Source organism: Mya arenaria, chromosome 7, assembly GCF_026914265.1.
Source record: "Mya arenaria isolate MELC-2E11 chromosome 7, ASM2691426v1".
NCBI lineage: Eukaryota > Metazoa > Mollusca > Bivalvia > Myida > Myidae > Mya > Mya arenaria.
This window is the reverse complement of record NC_069128.1, coordinates 30036299-30058372: the sequence shown is the minus strand read 5'-3', so window position 1 is coordinate 30058372 and position 22074 is coordinate 30036299. Positions and strand designations below refer to the sequence as shown.

Here is a 22074-nt window from a genome sequence, read left to right as displayed (position 1 = left end):
TTTATCGTTCGATACGAACAATTAGTACTTCGGGTTTTTGATTGAAATTTGTGCCTGCCGCGATATTTAGGTATCCCGGACAGCAATGAAACATCATTCTCTGAAATATATAGAAACAGTCATGATATCACATTTATTCAAAACTTCTACATTTTAGATTCTAGCTTTAACACTTAAGTTAACAAGAAAGCTAATTGGTTTACCATCCTGGAGATATGACCTTTATTTACGTACCATGCCAGATTGTGAGAAGATAATTTCCGTAACGTTTGATAAGAAGTGTGGTGTTGCTTAGGACATTTTTAAAAGGCGGTGCAAAAGTTTACTTTTACACACTCTTATTATTATTAAAAAAAAATAATTATAGTTCAGAACGAACTTTTAGTAACAAGCATTTTCCCTGAATATTTCCGTAACGTTTGATAAGAAATGTCGTGTTTCTGAGGACATTTCTTAAAACGGTCCAAGATTATACATTAATACACGCTTATGGTTAAAAAATTGTAACAACTATCGTTTGGACCGAACTATTACATGTATGTATGTATTAATAACACGCGTTATTGATTGAAATTCGTGACTGCCGAAAGATATTTAGGTCTCCCGATCTCAACGAAATGTGGGTGTAACAAAAAAGTAAACATGATGATATTGTTTTCTGAATATTGAAAATAGGGGGGAAATCTGGAGCACTTACATCCACTAATTTTCAACTCAGTTATGAACACTTGCCTCAATGTACTGTTAATGTTCTTAATGTATTCAGGGCTATACAGTATGTCATTATTTTATTAACATTACTCTATTTTAGGGATTAAATATATCTTCCTTTTAGCTTGTGTTGTATTATTATTGAAAACAAGTATAAGGCTGTAAGTTTACATTGTTTAAAGTTTGGATAAATGTATAATTGAATTTCTTGGGCGTATTTATCTGTTAGGCTTATAACTCGGTTAGGCGTACTAATATGTTAGAATTATCACTATGTTAGGCGTTGGACTCTGTTATGCGTAATAATATGTAAGGCGTATTTCTCTGTAAGGCTTATTACTTTGTTAGGCTAATTACTCTGTTATGCTTATTACTCTGTTAGGCTGATTACTCTGTTAGGCTGATTACTCTGTTAGGCTAATTACTCTGTTAGGCTGATTACTCTGTTAGGCTAATTATTCGGTTAGGCTAATTACTCTGTGAGGCGTATTTTTAACTGTTAGGCTTAATACTCTGATAGGCGTATTACTCTTTTAGGAGTAATACTCTGTAAGGCGTATAAGTCTGTAAGGTTTATTACCCTGTTAGGCGTAATACATTGATATGCGTATTACTATGTTAGGCTTATTACTCTGTTAAGCTTATAACTCTGTTAGGCTAATTACATTGTAAGGTGTATTACTAAGTTAGGCGTATTTCTCTATTAGGCGTATTACTATGTTAGGCGTTTTACTCTGTTAAGGGTAATCTGTTAGGTTAATTACTCTGTTAGGCATATAATTCTGTTAAGCGTATCACTCTGCTAGGCTTTATACTCTGATAGGCGTATTACTCTGTAAGATTTCTTACTCTGTGCGGCTTATTACTCTGTTAGACTTATTACTCTGTTAGACTTATTACTATGTAAGGCTTATGACTATGTAAGGCTTATTACTCTGTTAGACTTATTACTATGTAAGGCTTATGACTATGTAAGGCTTATTACTCTGTTAGACTTATTGCTATGTAAGGCTTATGACTATGTAAGGCTTATTACTCTGTTAGACTTATTACTATGTAAGGCTTATGACTATGTAAGGCTTATTACTCTGTTAGACTTATTGCTATGTAAGGCTTATGACTATGTTAGGCTTATTACTCTGTTAGACTTATTACTATGTAAGGCTTATGACTATGTAAGGCTTATTACTCTGTTAGGCTCATTACTATGTAAGGCTTATGACTATGTAAGGCTTATTACTCTGTAAGGCTCATTACTATGTAAGGCTTATGACTATGTAAGACTTATTTCTCTGTTAGACTTATTGCTATGTAAGGCTTATGACTATGTAAGGCTTATTACTCTGTTAGGCTCATTACTATGTAAGGCTTATGACTATGTAAGGCTTATTACTCTGTTAGGCTCATTACTATGTAAGGCTTATGACTATGTAAGGCTTATTACTCTGTTAGACTTATTACTATGTTAGGCTTATGACTATGTAAGGCTTATTACTCTGTTAGACTTATTGCTATGTAAGGCTTATGACTATGTAAGGCTTATTTCTCTGTTAGGCTCATTACTATGTAAGGCTTATGACTATGTAAGGCTTATTACTCTGTTAGGCTCATTACTATGTAAGGCTTATGACTATGTAAGGCTTATTACTCTGTTAGACTTATTACTATGTAAGGCTTATGACTATGTAAGGCTTATTACTCTGTTAGACTTATTACTATGTAAGGCTTATGACTATGTAAGGCTTATTACTCTGTTAGACTTATTACTATGTTAGGCTTATGACTATGTAAGGCTTATGACTATGTAAGGCTTATAACTCTGTTAGGCTCATTACTATGTAAGGCTTATGACTATGTTAGACTTATTACTATGTTAGGCTTATGACTATGTAAGGCTTATCACTCTGTTAGGCTCATTACTATGTAAGGCTTATGACTATGTAAGGCTTAATACTCTGTTAGACTTATTACTATGTAAGGCTTATGACTATGTAAGGCTTATTACTCTGTTAGACTTATTACTATGTTAGGCTCATTACTATGTAAGGCTTATGACTATGTAAGGCTTATTACTCTGTTAGGCTCATTACTATGTAAGGCTTATGACTATGTAAGGCTTATTACTCTGTTAGGCTAATTGCTCTGTTAGGCTCATTACTATGTAAGGCTTATTACTCTGTTAGGCTAATTGCTCTATTAGGCGTATTACTATGTAAGGCTTATTACTCTGTAAGGCTTATTACTCTGTTAGGCTTAGTATTATGTTAGGCTTATAACTATGTTAGGCGTACTACTATGTTAGGCGTATTACTCTGTGAGGCTTATTACTATGTTAAACGTATTACTATTTTAGGCTTATTACTATGTTAGGCTTATAACTATGTTAGACTTATTACTCTGTAAGGCTTTTTTCTGTTAGGTTTATTACTCTGTTAATCGTATTACCCTGTAAGGCGTATTACTCTGTAAGGCTTATTACTCTGTTAGACTTATTTCTATGTTAGACGTGTAACTATGTTGTGCGTATTACTATTTAAGGCTTATTACCATGCTAGGCGTATTACTATGTTTTATTTATTACTCTGTTAGGTTTATTATTCTGTTAGGCATATAACTATGTAAGGCGTATAACTCTGTACGGCTTATTATTATGTTAGCCGTATTAATATGTTAGGATAATTAATATGTTAGGCTTATTTCTTTGTTAGGTTTATAATTCTGTTAAACTTATTACTCTGTTAGGCCTATTACTATGTAAGGCGTATTACTATGTTAGGCGTATTACTCTGTCATGCTTATAACTCTTTAAGGCTGATTACTCTGTTTGGCCTATTACTTTGATAGGTGTATTACTCTGTTAGGTTAATTACTCTGTTAGGCTTATTACTCTGTTAGGCTTATAACTCTGTTAGGCTTATTACTATGTTATGCCTATTACTATGTAAGGCTTATAACTCTGTTAGGCTTATTACTCTGTTAGGCTTATAACTCTGTTAGGCTTATTACTCTGCTAGGTCTATTACTATGTTAGGCGTATTACTCTGTTAGGCTTATTACTCTGTAAGGCTTTTAACTCTGATAGGTGTATTACTCTGCTAGGTCTATTACTATGTTAGGCTTATAACTCTGTTAGGTTAATTACTCTGTTAGGCTTATTACTCTGTTAGGCTTATTACTCTGTTAGGCTTATAACTCTGTTAGGCTAATTACTATGTTATGCCTATTACTATGTAAGGCTTATAACTCTGTTAGGCTTATTACTCTGCTAGGTCTATTACTATGTTAGGCGTATTACTCTGTTAGGCTTATTACTCTGTTAGGCTTTTAACTCTGATAGGTGTATTACTCTGTTAAGCTAAATACTCTGATAGACTTATTAATATGTTAGGCTTTTCACAATAATAGGCTTATTACTATATTAGGCGTATTACTCTGTAACGCTTATTACTATGTTAGTCTTATTACTATGTAAGGCGTATAACTATGTTAGGCTTATTACTATGTTAGGCTTATTATTCTGTTAGGCGTATTTTTTTGATAGGCGTATTACTATGTGAGGTTTATTACTCTGTTAGCCGTATTACACTATTAGGCTAAATACAATTTTAGGCTTATTACACTGTAAGGTTTATTACTCTGATAGGCTTATTACTCTGTTAGGCTTTTTACTATTTTAATCGTATAACTACATTAGGCGTATTACTATTTTAGGCTTATTACTATGTTAGGCTTATAACTATGTTAGACTTATTACTCTGTAAGGCTTATTTCTCTGTTAGGTTTATTACTCTGTTAATCGTATTACTCTGTAAGGCTAATTACTATGTAAGGTGATTACTCTGTAAGGCTTACAATTATGTTAGGCGTATTTCTCTTTAAGGCGTATTACATGTTAGGTTTATTGCTCTGTTAGGCGTATAACTCTGTTAGGCGTATTACTATGTTAGGCGTATAACTATGTTAGAATTTTTACTCTGTTAGGCTTATTGCTATGTAAGGCTTGTTACTATGTTAGGCTAATAACTCTGTTAGGCTAATTACTATGTTTGGCGTATTACTATGTAAGGCTTATTACTATGTTAGGCTAATTACTATGTTAGGCTTATTACTATGTTAGGCTTATTACTATGTTAGGCTTATTACTATGTTAGGCTTATTACTATGTTAGGCTTATTACTATGTTAGGCTAATAACTCTGTTAGGCTAATTACTATGTTAGGCGTATTACTATGTAAGGCTTATTACTATGTTAGGCTTATTACTATGTTAGGCTTATTACTATGTTAGGCTTATTACTCTGTAAGGCTTATTACTATGTTAGGCTTATTACTATGTTAGGCTAATAACTCTGTTAGGCTAATTACTATGTTTGGCGTATTACTATGTAAGGCTTATTACTATGTTAGGCTTATTACTATGTTAGGCTTATTACTATGTTAGGCTTATTACTCTGTAAGGCTTATTACTATGTTAGGCTTATTACTATGTTAGGCTTATTACTATGTTAGGCTTATTACTCTGTTAGGCTTATTACTATGTTAGGCTTATTACTCTGTTAGGCTTATTACTATGTTAGGCTTATTACTATGTTAGGCTTATTACTCTGTTAGGCTTATTACTATGTAAGGCTTATTACTATGTTAGGCTTATTACTATGTTAGGCTTATTACTATGTTAGGCTTATTACTATGTTAGGCTTATTACTATGTTAGGCTTATTACTCTGTTAGGCTTATTACTATGTTAGGCTTATTACTATGTTAGGCTTATTACTCTGTAAGGCTTATTACTATGTAAGGCTTATTACTATGTAAGGCTTATTACTATGTTAGGCTTATTACTATGTTAGGCTTATTACTATGTTAGGCTTATTACTATGTTAGGCTTATTACTATGTTAGGCTTATTACTATGTTAGGCTTATTACTATGTTAGGCTTATTACTATGTTAGGCTTATTACTATGTTAGGCTTATTACTATGTTAGGTTTATTACTATGTTAGGCTTATTACTATGTTAGGCTTATTACTATGTTAGGCTTATTACTATGTTAGGCTTATTACTATGTAAGGCTTATTACTATGTTAGGCTTATTACTATGTTAGGCTTATTACTATGTTAGGCTTATTACTATGTTAGGCTTATTACTATGTTAGGCTTATTACTCTGTAAGGCTTATTACTATGTTAGGCTTATTACTATGTTAGGCTTATTACTATGTTAGGCTTATTACTATGTTAGGCTTATTACTCTGTTAGGCTTATTACTATGTTAGGCTTATTACTATGTTAGGCTTATTACTCTGTAAGGCTTATTACTATGTAAGGCTTATTACTATGTAAGGCTTATTACTATGTTAGGCTTATTACTATGTTAGGCTTATTACTATGTTAGGCTAATTACTCTGTTAGGCTTATTACTATGTTAGGCTTATTACTATGTTAGGCTTATTACTATGTAAGGCTTATTACTATGTTAGGCTTATTACTATGTTAGGCTTATTACTATGTTAGGCTTATTACTATGTTAGGCTTATTACTATGTTAGGCTTATTACTCTGTTAGACTTATTACTATGTTAGGCTTATTACTATGTTAGGCTTATTACTATGTTAGGCTTATTACTATGTTAGGCTTATTACTATGTTAGGCTAATTACTATGTTTGGCTAATTACTATGTTTGGCTTATTACTATGTTAGGCTTATTACTATGTTAGGCTTATTACTCTGTTAGACTTATTACTATGTTAGGCTTATTACTATGTTAGACTTATTACTCTGTTAGGCTTATTACTATGTTAGGCTTATTACTATGTTAGGCTTATTACTATGTTAGGCTTATTACTATGTTAGGCTTATTACTATGTTAGGCCTATTACTCTGTAAGGCTTATTACTATGTTAGGCTTATTACTATGTAAGGCTTATTACTATGTTAGGCTTATTACTCTGTTAGGTTTATTACTCTGTAAGGCTTATTACTATGTAAGGCTTATTACTATGTAAGGCTTATTACTATGTTAGGCTTATTACTATGTTAGACTTATTACTATGTTAAGCTTTTTACTCTGTTAGCCTTATTACTCTTTTAGACTTATTTCTATGTTAGACGTATAACTATGTTAGGCGTATTACTATTTAAGGCTTATTACCATATTAGGCTTATTACTATGTTAGGCGAATTACTCTGTTAGGCTTATTACTCTGTAAGGTTTACTACTCTGTTAGGCGTATTACTCTGTTTGGCTTATTACTCTGTTCGGCCTATTACTATGTTAGACGTTTAACTATGTTATACGTTTTACTATTTTAGACTTATTACTATGTTAGGCTAATTACTATGTTTGGCTAATTACTATGTTTGGCGTATTACTCTGTAAGGCTTATTACTATGTTAGGCTTATTACTATGTTAGGCTAATTACTATGTTAGGCTTATTACTATGTTAGGATTATTACTCTGTTAGGCTTATTACTATGTTAGGCTAATTACTATGTTTGGCTAATTACTATGTTTGGCGTATTACTCTGTAAGGCTTATTACTATGTTAGGCTTATTACTATGTTAGGCTAATTACTATGTTAGGCTTATTACTATGTTAGGATTATTACTCTGTTAGGCTTATTACTCTGTTAGGCTTATTACTATGTTAGGCTTATTACTATGTTAGGCTTATTACTATGTAAGGCTTATAACTATGTTAGGCTTATTACTATGTAAGGCTTATTACTATGTTAGGCTTATTACTATGTTAGGCTTATTACTATGTTAGGCTTATTACTATGTTAGGCTAATTACTATGTTAGGCTTATTACTATGTAAGACTTATTACTCTGTTAGGCTTATTACTATGTTAGGCTTATTACTATGTTAGGCTTATTACTATGTTAGGCTTATTACTCTGTTAGGCTTATTACTATGTTAGGCTTATTACTATGTTAGGCTAATTACTATGTTAGGCTTATTACTATGTTAGGCTTATTACTATGTTAGGCTTATTACTATGTTAGGCCTATTACAATGTTAGGCTAATTACTATGTTTGGCTAATTACTATGTTTGGCGTATTACTATGTAAGGCTTATTACTATGTTAGGCTTATTACTATGTTAGGCTAATTACTATGTTAGGCTTATTACTATGTTAGGCTTATTACTATGTTAGGCTTATTACTATGTTAGGCTTATTACTATGTTAGGCTTATTACTATGTTAGGCTTATTACTATGTTAGGCTTATTACTATGTTAGGCTTATTACTATGTTAGGCTTATTACTCTGTTAGGCTTATTACTATGTTAGGCTTATTACTATGTTAGGCCTATTACTATGTTAGGCTTATTACTCTGTAAGGTTTATTACTCTGTAAGGCTTATTACTATGTAAGGCTTATTACTATGTAAGGCTTATTACTATGTTAGGCTTATTACTATGTTAGACTTATTACTATGTTAAGCTTTTTACTCTGTTAGCCTTATTACTCTTTTAGACTTATTTTTATGTTAGACGTATAACTATGTTAGGCGTATTACTATTTAAGGCTTATTACCATGTTAGGCTTATTACTATGTTAGGCTTATTACTATGTTAGGCTTATTACTATGTTAGGCTTATTACTATGTTAGGCTTATTACTATGTTAGGCTTATTACTCTGTTAGGCTTATTACTATGTAAGGCTTATTACTATGTAAGGCTTATTACTATGTTAGGCTTATTACTATGTTAGGCTTATTACTATGTTAGGCTTATTACTATGTTAGGCCTATTACTATGTTAGGCTTATTACTATGTTAGGCCTATTACTTTGTTAGGCCTATTACTATGTTAGGGCTATTACTATGTTAGGCTAATTACTATGTTAGGCCTATTACTATGTTAGGCCTATTACTATGTTAGGCTAATTACTATGTTTGGCTAATTACTATGTTTGGCGTATTACTATGTAAGGCTTATTACTATGTTAGGCTTATTACTATGTTAGGCTAATTACTATGTTAGGCTTATTACTATGTTAGGCTTATTACTATGTTAGGCTTATTACTATGTTAGGCCTATTACTATGTTAGGCTAATTACTATGTTTGGCTAATTACTATGTTTGGCGTATTACTCTGTAAGGCTTATTACTATGTAAGGCTTATTACTATGTAAGGCTTATTACTATGTAAGGCTTATTACTATGTAAGGCTTATTACTATGTTAGGCTTATTACTATGTTAGACTTATTACTATGTTAAGCTTTTTACTCTGTTAGCCTTATTACTCTTTTAGACTTATTTCTATGTTAGACGTATAACTATGTTAGGCTAATTACTATGTTTGGCGTATTACTATTTAAGGCTTATTACCATGTTAGGCTTATTACTATGTTAGGCGAATTACTCTGTTAGGCTTATTACTCTGTAAGGTTTACTACTCTGTTAGGCGTATTACTCTGTTTGGCTTATTACTCTGTTCGGCCTATTACTATGTTAGACGTTTAACTATGTTATACGTTTTACTATTTTAGACTTATTACTATGTTAGACTTATTACTCTGTTAGGCGTATTACTCTATTAGGCATATTTCTCTGTTAGGCGTTCTACTCTATTAAGCGTATTACTCTGTTAGGCGTATTATTATGTTAGGCTCATTACTTTGTAAGGTTTATTACTCTTTTAGGCTTATTACTCTGTTAGGCTTATTACTCTGTTAGGCTAATTACTATGTTAGGCTCATTACTTTGTAAGGTTTATTACTCTTTTAGGCTTATTACTCTGTTAGGCTTATTACTCTGTTAGGCTAATTACTATGTTAGGCTCATTACTTTGTAAGGTTTATTACTCTGTTAGGCTTTTTACTCTGTTAGGCTAATTGCACTGTTAGGCGTATTATTATGTTAGGATTATTACTCTGTTAGGCTTATTACTATGTTAGGCTTATTACTTTGTAAGACTTATTTCTCTGTTAGACTTATTACTATGTTAGGCTTATTACTTTGTAAAACTTATTTCTCTGTTAGACTTATTACTCTGTAAGACTTATTTCTCTGTTAGACTTATTTCTCTGTTAGACTTATTACTCTGTTAGGCTTCTTACTCTGTTAGGCTTATTTCTCTTTAAGACTTATTACTCTGTAAGACTTATTACTCTGTTAGGCTTATTACTCTGTTAGGTTCATTACTCTGTAAGACTTATTTCTCTGTTAGACTTATTTCTCTGTTAGGCTTATTACCATGTTAGGCTTATTACTCTGTTAGACTTATTTCTCTGTTAGGCTTATTACTATGTTAGGCTTAATACTATGTTAGACCTATCACTCTGTTAGGCTTATTCCTCTGTAAGGCCTTTTACTATGTACGCTTATTACTCTGTAAGTCTTTTTACTCTGTAAGGCTTATCACTCTGTTAGGCTTATTACTCTGTAAGGCTTTTTACTATGTTAGGCGTATTACTCTGTTAGACTTATTACTCTGTAAGGCTTATTACTAAGTTAGGCTGATTACTATATCCTACTCTGATTGGCGTATTACTCTGTTAAGCGTATTACATTGTTCAACACATATTCATAATACATAAATATTATTTAGACTGTGAATCTGTATAGCCGTTTGAGGAGTCATTTTTATCATTAATTCTTCATCTTGATAAACTATTTGAAGCCTCTTAGTGATCAACTGTTTGACTGACCGTTCCAAGACGGAAATCTCAACTTTTCTTGATAAAATATCTCGATGCGTGTGTCATGTGTCTGTGGTGTTTTGTATGCGATATGTCTGTGTTTCTTTGTACGCAATGTGTCTCTCATTTAGTGTTTTTTACATTTGCCTTTAAACAGGATCAACGTAAATTGCATATATAACAACTACTGAGCTTGTTCCTGTACTCATAAGCACCTTGTCTGTGCTGACAATGTTAAGGAACTTGTACTGTCATTAAGATATTTCATGCCTTTTGGAGGATGATCTGTTTCGGAACGATTTCTCTAAATATGAACGGTAAAATCTTGGAATTCTTTATCTAACGTACGTTATAATTGTCAGATTTGTCAACTCAAAATGCGAATCCGCCATTGTAAGAAACGTTTGATGCAAAATATACTTTTTGTATGAGTACAAGTATTTGGGTAGAATAATCGAAGGCAATACGTTCTTACTCTTATTTTCAGGACCACAATAACCTTGTTTGCTCCTACTGGGATAATTACGCAGACGAAGCTGCAGGCGGGTGGGGAACTGAAGGCTGTTCTATGACGTCATATGTTAACAATACTGTCGTCTGCAAGTGTAACCATCTGACAAACTTTGCAGTATTAATTGTAAGTTTCGAGTTTTAAAACTACACTAGTGGATAGTTGCTAAGTGTATACTTGACCATTCCAATGAGTTTCCATTTTAGTGAATTTCTGTCACTGTTGTTTCATTGTCTCGTATTTATTTCCATCATTTACTTATTATATTATATTATGATATTAACGTTATTAAATTGGCGATGGACTAGTTGTAAGCGTACATGACTCTGAATCAAAGCTCCCGGGTTCGAATTACCCACGGAACTGCGACTTAAAATACCACTTACCTAAATCTTACGATTAACTTTCAGGATCCCGAGGGCGGCAGTGGAATTTCAGAGGGTAACAAAGTTGCATTGGGAATCATCACAAAAGTCGGACTCAGCATCTCAATTATTGGCCTTGGCCTTATAATTCTAACGTTCGTCATTTTCAAGTGAGTGAACTCAATAATTAAATTATTAATCACAATTAAAACATCAAACGTTGTACATAAAAGTTCAGTGAATACGTTCATATTGATCATTTATTATCATAATTAGTTACTTATCAATAGTTTTATTACAACATTGGACGGCCTCCTCACCACATTTTATTCCTTTCTAATAACCATATGCTGGAGTGTCGCTTTTCGGGCACTTGGGCAATGGTCGCGGTCAACAGTTGTTGATTAACATTTATTTCCAAATGTACGTTGTTATCTCTGCTTCACACGCATTTGCGGAATGGTCGAAATTAATAGGCGCTAATAAATGTTTCAATGCTGTGTTCTAAAATCATTTTCGTTACGAACATAATGTTTTCAGACACTTACGCAATGGTCGCAGTCAACAGGTGCTGATAAACTTGAGCGTGTCCATATTGTGCTCCGCAATCCTGTTCCTTGTTGGTATGGAGAGAACAGAGTCGCATGGTGGATGCATCGCCGTGGCTGTAAGTATGACATTTAAGTTAGTAATATCACTTTCAATGTAAGCTTTATATATATACAAGAGTGATTAATATATATATATGATCTGTCACGAGTTGTCATATAATACACAAATGTATTCAGCAAGTTCAGAAAATTTGTAAGGAAGCAATACTTTGGCGAATTTAAACACAAAAATAGCGTGATAAATAAGAAGGAGGATATAAATCACTCTTGTCTCCATGTCTTGAAACAATTGGTTTTCTCATATTTGTTTTGCCAAGAGAACGTGCCTTTGGTTGGGTTCGAAATCTCGACGTTGGATGAGAGGCAGGCTTTTTACCACTAAACCACTATTTCCCTCTACCAGTGCGCTATGGTATCATTATTAAAGTAGGTTGCGCATTCGATGTTCGAATTTTCAGTTTCGTATGTGCACAAAACCTTTTGCTTAACGATGTAATTTGCACTTGTTTATTTTGCAGATTCATCCATTGGCACATTACCTTTCGATCAATTGTGTTATTTGCAGCTTCATTTTTGATTTTGCACCTTTGATATTTGCACCTACTGTTTTGTTAAATAATGTTGTTTGGAGTGGTGTTTTGATTGTTTGATGTTTAAGACATTGATATATAACCTGTTTGGTTTGCAACACGTGTTCGTATTTAATAAGCCGTCTTTTACAAATATTACTCCTATACATGTATATATTAAAACATTTTATGACTTGTAGCGTTGAAATTTGCCCGTTCGATGTTAATTTTGAATTTATTGACCCATAACCTATTGGATGGTTACGTGTTCGTAATTGAATGTGTTTTTTTCAAGAAAAATATTTTTTCCTATAAATATCCTCGTTTTATGAATTGTTTGAACAAAATTCACATTACGTCATTCATATTTCTATCCATTGTCTAATGTAGGAACAATCGCTACAAAATAAATAAGTTTAATCTAAACAAAAATTAATTCGAAATTATATATTTTGTAGGCACTTCTTCGTTACTTTATCCTCGTATCATTCATGTGGATGCTTGTTGAGGGAACATTGCAGTACCTGCGATTTGTTTTTGGGACGTACATTCCTAAATTCATGATCAAGACAATGATACCGGCATCGGGTAAGGAGTTCGTTTATTTGTGTGTATTTATTTGTATTATTCGTATATAAACACTTTGTTGAAAATATTTCGGACTTCTGTGAGGTTGGATACCGATACAATAGTTTAAATTGCCATGAATTCCCTCTTTCGCTGACCCTTTAAAAGTTGTTATCCCAAAATGTACTAATAAAGATAACGAAACGCACATGTTGTCAGTCTTTGTTGTGTTGTGTTTTTCTCGTTAAGTGTCAGTAAGAGTCATGGTAACATTTAGGCGTCTGGGATTACCAATCCGTTTAAAGATGCACTCATATTCCCATATAAGTGTTTTTCCCGTCAAGTGTAAGTAAGTGTCATAGTAACATTTAGGCGTCTGGGTTTGCCACTATAGTCTCGGAGAGAAACATTATAAGCTCTGTTTTCGTTTTAATCCGTTTAAATATATCATTTGGAATTTACATAAATTTTTAGTAACTTGTTTTCTGATCCTAAATTTGTGTAATATTGATGTTTGATATATACATGTCACTTTAGCTTCCAATGTAGTAGTATTTTGTGTCTTAAAACTATTGTTTCCAAAACAATTATACAAATTAATAATTAGTAAGAGGTTTTTAACATCAAATAAATGTTTTGGAAATAAATAAAGGGCACATATAACTACTATGATTAATCTTAACATATATATATTCTAGTACCGTCCTAATATCTATAGTACACTTAACAAGATCTGAGGATGTGTAATCTATGTTGTATCGATACGAGTTACAGATTGTAGTTTGTACAAAGATAAAAGCTTAAACCTTTCCGTACAACTCTTGTATCTAGAAAGGCATTTGTATCTTAAAACAGCTGCAAATATTCGTAACCGGTTTTCACCTCTAAATGCACACTATTCATCATATGCTTACCGTAGAACTAAACTAGTTAAAAAAATAGGTTATTGAACAATTAAATGTTATTGAATACCATATTTTGTTGTTGTTTATTATTCAGGAATACCCTTGATTCCGGTTTTTATTGTACTGGCTATGGATTACGATATGTACTACGGTGGAAAAGGATAGTGAGTTGAATTAAGCAGTTTGTTTCGTTTCATTTGTATCTTAACTCGAGTACGTGTACTTTTTTACACAAATCTATTTTATTTTCTCCAAAAAACTATCACTTTTATTGAAATTAAAACATATTTTTCAGCTGCTGTTTATCGGGAAATCCGCTGTTGTATGCTTTTATCATTCCGTGATGGTCGTTATTCTTGCAAACCTCATCGTGTTTACGTTGGTCATGTGCAGTTTATTTAAACGGAAGACGAATATCATGATGTCAAACCAGTCGGAACTCAAAATGGCGTTATTGCACTTTCAGGCTGTAGTGTTATTCTAGGTATATTAATTATATTTGAGATTATAAGATTATAGTTAGTAACTAAACCCGATACAATATGAAGGCATTATTTCCATAGCAACCCAAACCTATTTAATTTAGCTTAATATAACAGTATGTAAGTATGTAAGTTTTATTATGTGATACATTACGCTCCAGGTCTGATATGGGTGTTTGGGTTCATGACAATTAATGACACCAGGATTTCTTTCACTATCTGTTTGCAATATTTAACGCCTTCCAAGGACTCTTCATCTTCTTGCTTTTTACTCTCAGAAGGTAAAGTACGTTTAATAATTGTTGATTTTGAGGAGATAATCGATTTATTGCAAATGGGTTGATTTTATTGATTATTAAATTAGAATACTTAAGTCGAGTTTATCTAGTTATATTGCGCATAGAAACATTTATTCAAAAAGCATGTCGCCATGATCATGTCTGCGATATAAATGTTGTCATTCCCATAATGACAACATTAAACGCTGAAATCTTGTGATTAGATCATTTGTTAATACTTTTTTGTATATTATTTATTGAATACCAATCAATGTAATATTAAATAGATGAGTATTTTGTTGTTTATTTATATGCTATTTTATTATGAGTTTTTTGTTAAGTGTTGTGACATTTATTTATATCTCAACAATTAACACTCCAAATATTCTATTGAAAACACAAGTATAAGAAATAATTTCCTATGAACCTGTCATGTTCCGGTTTTATAAGCATTTCTTATAAACTTTAAAAAGAAAAGAGAATAAGATCGATGCGAACTAAACCTGTACCTAAATATAAAAGCACATCCAAAACCATATGCTTAACCACAACAACAGCACTCGCTTGTGAAATGTTCACATACAAATTTACCACTTAAAATATAGTCCTTATTGAATGACTTACCCTGCTTCAGCTATTACCAGTTTGGTTTAAAACGTATTATTATAATTGCGATAGGTTTCCTTTTGGTTAATTGGTACCATATAATATTTTCTTGAACATTATTATATGTGCGATTTTTTGTTGCGGTAAACAATGATTATTCCTGAATTTTAAAGTCAGTTCTGTTCAATTTTTAATTACCTGAATGTAATGTTTGCCAACGTGTCACATAGATGATGCCACTGTAACTCCAATATATATATATGTTACAAAGCGATTCATATTCGTTTGTTAAATGTTATTTTACAGATTTGCAATGCCTAGAGAAAGTTGTGCTGTCCTAAATCCGTTTACAAGTCTAATGCCAGTTCGGAAGAAGACAAAGGAAAGACTACAAACTCCGACTACAAATATACCGAACTATCGGGCAACAACTCAAACAGTACAGGCTACTCCAAGGAGTGGAGCCAAAATAGTGACTTGTAAATTTGGATTGCAGACACCTAAGGTAGAAACGAAAAGGTGTTCATCCCTTGATTTAACCATCCTCGTGATTGGACTATACTTGCATTCCATGCCATTTGTAGCTTGTGTGTGTTTGTTTTTCGTGACAAAAGTTGAGGTATTGCCAAAGCCGTGGTGCCATTGTCGACGTTGTCGTGCTCGTTACGCAAAACCTATAATTCGGCTGTACATTCGAGTCCGATGCAGTTATTCCCATGCATTTATTCGAATGAAGATCACAGTGAGTATAAAGTAGAACTCTTAACATACTTATACTTATTCACATGCAATGATCATATTTGTTCAAGCGATGAAATAAAATTGCTTATTTCTCACGACTTTCCTGTACTTGCGTGTATCATATACATGCCTGATGATTAAAAAGGACAAGGTTCTGAGAAGAAAAGACAAGTGAATGCACTGCATGACAAGCAAAGCTCATAACTCTGGATTGAACTTTTTTTATAGCTATGCACTTCGATTGTCTTTACAATATGTCAAATATCGTTCAAGGTATTCACATGAAACGTAGTACATGTTTTAGTAGTGACAATACGGAAATGTTTGCAAGACTCATAATTCTTGTAAATACTTGTCGAGTTGTGACCCTTAATTGACTGATTAAAAAACAAAACGAACCGTTGTGCCGTGCTCCTGTTTTCATGATTGTGGTTCATACAAAAGTTCTAAACACCTTTTTAGAAATATGGAACAAATCACAAATTCTCGCATGACTGCTGGCCAGCATTTATTCAATTATTAAAACACTATTCTGTAAGCCATATGCAGTCGTACAGGGAACGAACGATAAAAAACGTTTGAAACAGATAAAAAAAAGAGTATTACTTAGAACGCCAATCGAGAGACTGTTAATGTCGGTCCCTGATTTTATATTAGTTCGTATATTTTAACTACTTGTATATACTCTTTTTTGCTTAGAATATCGAATAATGTATAATTTTATATATACATATAGTAAAGAATACGTTGTTAAGATCCTTCATACCGCTATTTGAAAAAAAATGGTATCCATTCATGTAATGAATATGTGAAAGAGGAACCCGTAGAACTTGTTTGATGTAATATTTTCCAAGATGATTGGCAATCAGAATATCAGAATGGTTATCGTTAAAGGGGCTGCACTCCGTATGATGAAATAGCGAGAAAAAAAGAAAATTGTCGAAAACTGACATAAACTTGCTATCGATGTGTACAATGCTTGAAACCTACTAACAGAAGTACCACATAATTTACAATTAATTTATTTCCGCAGTGTTTTCGATTTTTTCCATTAAAAAGATTACCAGGTGTGTCTTTTTTCCATTAAAAAGATTACTAGGTGTGTCTACCTAGTAGAATTCATTCCTTATGCGTGATTAGCTAGTCGCTGTTATCACGTGATATTACCAAGTTAGGTATATAGCTAAAATATTCCACCAGATTAGGGTTAGCCTTCGTAGCACAGTGTATACAACACTGGACTGCTATTTTGGCGACACCGGTTTGAACCCGGTCTCCGACCCGATTTTCTTTTTACATTTTGGTATTTTTTTTACAATTATGATAACAAAGAGTAAAACATTTTATTAAATATTTGTCCTGAGAATCGTTACAGAAAAAAAAACTTTTTTGGTGCCAATTTGGTGTATAGTTTAATAGAAACAACAACAATAAATTATTCAAAAGCGTTTATATCGTCATGCATTTTCTACTGATACCACTAAACTTGAGTATCAATACCAAACTATAATATAGACGGGCAATATACAGGAAACGTTTAATATTTACTTTAAAATAACAATACGCGCATGAAGTAGGTAGTAAGAAGCAAGAATTATTGCCAAATATAGTGGTTTATATAATATTATATAAATTGTTTCACAAACGTTGTAAAAAAAAAACTAAATAGCCAGCGGCAACACCCTAGAAATGTGTGAACGTATATAAAATGAGGTACTTTTTCTTAAAATATTATACGATGTATTTATCTTAAGGAGGTATTTTTTAACCAGAAGTCCTAAGCCCATGCACATTTAACCGACGACGAATTCCGTGTCCCTGTAAAATAAAGAATGACGGTAGTGATACAACAGATTGCAAAACAGTACATGAACGGATTAGTGTACATGTGAACATCCTTGTGTGTGCTACTTCATCCAGATGTTGTATACAATTAATAAACTTAAACTGATAAGATTGCACGGTGAACGTGTTTTAGCAAGCCAGCAAATACAAGAGATAAACAAATATTTATTTCATTGATTTCGGAATACGGCTAGTTAGCAACTATGGCCTGGGAAGATATACCTTTGTTTTAAAAGAATTAAATGCCATTTCAAAGAACTTACTCTGTAGCCTCACATATGTAGTTTGATTGAGCGTTACAATTTTCATCGTTCCATCCTTCAACAGGGGCTGCTTTAATATCGACACAATTTTCATGTTCAGGGTCATCTGGAAAATAGAAGTACGATGATTATTTTGAATCTAACTTTGAGACTAAAAGCCTCGAAATGGAATTTTCTTGTGAAATGGTTGAAGAACAGAAAAAAACATTGCTTTACTGGTTATTTAATTACTTGACACATTTGAATATCGTTATTAAGAAATATTTTTTTGGGAACTGCATTTGTAATAATCCACCTACGTATAATTGCCTGGTTCGTTAATCGTTCCAATGTGTGTAGGACACACGCTTATCTAATGAAAATAACTGAAACGTACACTAGACATCAAACACAGAGCACCTATAAATGCTAATATCCTGATTAAATAGTTTATGTGGGTAACTGCCTTTGAAATCTAACACCTACAACTGTCTGGCTCGTTCAATCTCCAATGTGTGAAGGACATGGTCGTGTCTGTTCCTACCCATCTCCATTCTCCCTCCACTTCTACGTCACTCGCCCCGATCCAGAACGATTCTAGAAACAAATAAGCATACCTGTGAACAAATCAAAGCAAAATGCATTGCAGAGGTATGTTTTGTTTGTGATGTACACTGGTATGCCCGTTCCAACGCATTTTTCCTCGCCCTCAAATCTTTCACACCGTAACTCCGGTAATCTTGTAACAAAACAATGTTGACACAAACTTGCTCAGTACAACAAATAAAATCCTTTGATAATTGGTATTCCTTTCTAATTGTTGTGAATTAAGGCAGTCAGTATATATATAGTAAAATGCATGTAGACCTAAACTTCAAGCCCGAAAAATGCCAATGTGAGATGAATACAATCTGTTGACGGTTTTGTTTGGATAATTCTGTCCCCGAAACGGACTGTTAAGAATGTTGACGTTTTTTGATAAATTGACCCCCAAACTTTCTGGTGCGAATGTTGTATAAAACTGTTTCCCGAACCTTCAGTTAAAAATGCTGATATTCTTCCGATTAAAACGTCTTTATTTTCAGTTTAGACTTGGTTCGGGATAAAACTGTTCTCAGAACTTACTGTTCAGATTGTTGATTTGGTGCTGGATAAAACTGTTTTCGAAGACTGTCTCAATTTCGACAAGATGACCTCGGAAAGCCTCACAATACATCTTCAAATATAAAAAGTACATTAGATGTAAAAACTCACTACGATATGGATGTAACAGACTCAACAGACTTAAAAATAAGATTTACTTTGGTTTTTTAAGTTAGACATGTTATTGCTTCTAGATTTTTTAGATTCCAAACGTCTTTTAGAATGTTCGATTTAGTTAGTTAAATTTTACAGTGTTATTTCTTTATTCTTTATTTGTTTCTTATGTTAAAACATAACTATAGCGGGAGTTGTTTTACTCAGAACTTTTTCCCGCTTATTCTTAGCCCCTCTGACGGTAGTTCGATAAGAATACAGGGACATCGACTTTCATGTAAGACCATCCGTCGGCCAGACGCTTTTACACAATGCAGACAGAATAACAATATTTTTAGTAAATTGTTATGTTGATTTTAAGATGGTTTATGTTTTTTTGTAAATTAAAATCTGCTATCGGTAAAATAAAGATAATATTGACAGTGCATCTCGTCAACACTCGGCAACACCCGACAAACACGAACGACAGCTGACTAATTCTCATACGACAGGGTTACCTTGAGTTGACATGATTCATTGTCAATATTTAAATAAAATATAATGAATAACCAATAAAAATATTCATGACGAGATATCGGGCTCCGGAAGCACACATAACATAACTTCAAACGTTTTAAAACAGTAGGTTCAAGTTAATTGAATCTGTTCAGTGACATCAATTGTATGTGCCATAACAATAAACAATTAAGTGATATCAGTGGTTATCCTAGATATTTATCAAGTATGCATACCATTTAACTCTTTATCCTTAACACACAATTTTCGCAGTGAAGACTAGTTAAAGATAACAATCCAGTTGTCATTTGGAAAAACCATTAAGATGTTAGGATGTTGTTGTTTTTTATTCTTCAGAAATTGAATGCCAAACCAGCTTGCATTAGATTTGCATGTTTAGATTTTTCTCTCTCACACGCATTGACGCACGCACGTGCGCACGCGCACACACACATCAAAAGCCCCTTTATTTTCTGCAACACTGGAAGAGAACCGAAATAAATGTAACGGTGCATGCCTTAGCAAGGATCCATGTCTGTGTGTCTCGACTGAAGAAATAACAGCTATTGGCATGTGAGAGCCAACCTGAGCGGCACGGGATGGCAGCTGAAATTGGCAAAGAATGACACATATCATTACACTCGGCAGAACGGATTAAAACATTAATCAGAACCAAGTTGCTCCATTAACCTTAGTTGAAATATTTCAGATAAACGAAAATTGTTTGTGTGTTAAAGATAAATTTGGCTAAGACGTGTGAAAAATGTGAACCACTAGCACATAAATACTTGTGTTCGTCTTTGAAATCTAGCGTATAATGCAAATGAAAGGGAAATAAATCATGTTTCTATTCTCAAAATCTGATCCCCCTCTCTCCCTCTATAATAATAATAATAATAATAATAATAATAATAATAATAATAATAATAATAATAATTGTATACCAAATTGTTGTTTAAAATTCAAATAAGGTCATGTATTATGCTTTAAGCAATTACAGTACAACTCAGTACTTTTGACCCATCACTCAAATATCCATTTGTCATCTAGAGCAAACATAATCCTTAACAGAATGCGCTTTTCAAAAGAGTAAAATTATAACGGTTTTATTGTTACTTTCTAACAAAGTAACTTGAGATTAAGACATGAATAAAGATTATCTTTTGTCGATATATATAGGCTTGTGCAATTTTTACTTCGGTTTGTTAATGAGTACAAAGTAGCAAGCAACACAACTGTTGTAGTAACTCACTCAACACTATATCCCATATATAAGATAGAGTTTCATTCATACGTTGAATGGCACGACAATGCACGGCAATTTGACAGAGAAACAAAAATATATACCATGCAGGTCATGGTGAAAGTAACGATTGAATTAACAGTAATTAACACTGTCTCACATTTACTACGGTCGCCATTACCGAAAAGATAATAATTCATGTATTTATATAATAATAAGCATACCGTCGATTTTATCTATGTAAAATCCAACTATAAATAACAGCAAAATCTTTGCCATATTTACACGTATCAATAATAAAATCACGGTGAAAAAGACGTCAAATTAGCTAAACCGGGGCAGAATAAGATATAAAAACTACATGTAAGTCTATTTCGTTATCTTCTTATCTTTATCCAATAAACGCGTCTGCAATTAAGCACACTTTAACTGATAGTGTTAAATAAGGCCACACCATACAAACTGTTTGTTCTAGGATGTTTTTGTAGAATATAATGGAGCGAGCAAGCAAAAACACAACAACTATTTCATTTCTCATTGAAAGAAAGGGGGGAGAGAAGAATGTGATTTGTTTTGTTATTCAAATTATCAATATGAAGGAAAGCAATGTTTCCAATAGATTGCCAATTAAACCCATGAACTTCATCTCTTTGAAAATGACAAAATGTTTCAATACTTACTATCTACTTAACAGTTATCCTGATGATTGATCAAAAATGCTTTTTGTTTTTCATTCGAAACGAACTATTGGTGTATAACATGTTTCATTGAAATTCTTGTATGCCGCCGAAGAGACCAAGAGATTTTGCCATAGCGATTGGATTGGTATAAAGTGCCGTGTTTTTGTGACAATAAAAATGGACCGACTTTCGATCTAATAACAGCCTTATCATTACAAAAATGCATTTTATTTCGTTCGCTACGAACTATTGGTACAACGCATGTTCCATTGAAATTCGTGCTACCATATGATCGTGGGTTAATTCTTAAA

The 22074-nt window shown here is 32.8% G+C and overlaps 1 protein-coding gene across 1 annotated transcript; it reads right to left on the bottom strand.

The window, feature by feature from the left end:
* Nucleotides 1-17454: 17454 nt before the first annotated feature.
* On the bottom strand, nt 17455-21420 carry LOC128239996 (perlucin-like protein). The gene is made up of 6 exons (XM_052956475.1): nt 21308-21420; nt 20358-20446; nt 19214-19304; nt 18575-18685; nt 18110-18215; nt 17455-17819 (listed from the first exon to the last, which is right to left on the bottom strand). Exons 1-6 carry the CDS (start codon nt 21360-21362, stop codon nt 17795-17797), a joined length of 477 nt encoding a protein of 158 aa, XP_052812435.1. The 5' UTR covers nt 21363-21420; the 3' UTR covers nt 17455-17794.
* Nucleotides 21421-22074: the final 654 nt, after the last annotated feature.

What these genes read in the sequence shown, in the direction of transcription:
- LOC128239996 (XM_052956475.1), bottom strand. Translation starts at nt 21,362, where the DNA reads ATGGCAAAGATTTTGCTGTTATTTATAGTTGGATTTTACATAGATAAA. An exon ending in CCAAATCAACAATCTGAACA is followed by an intron (nt 18,686 to 19,213) that starts GTAAGTTCTGAG and finishes ATTTGTTTCTAG; the next exon opens with AATCGTTCTGGATCGGGGCG. An exon ending in ATTGAACGAGCCAGACAGTT is followed by an intron (nt 18,216 to 18,574) that starts GTAGGTGTTAGA and finishes TCTATTTTCCAG; the next exon opens with ATGACCCTGAACATGAAAAT.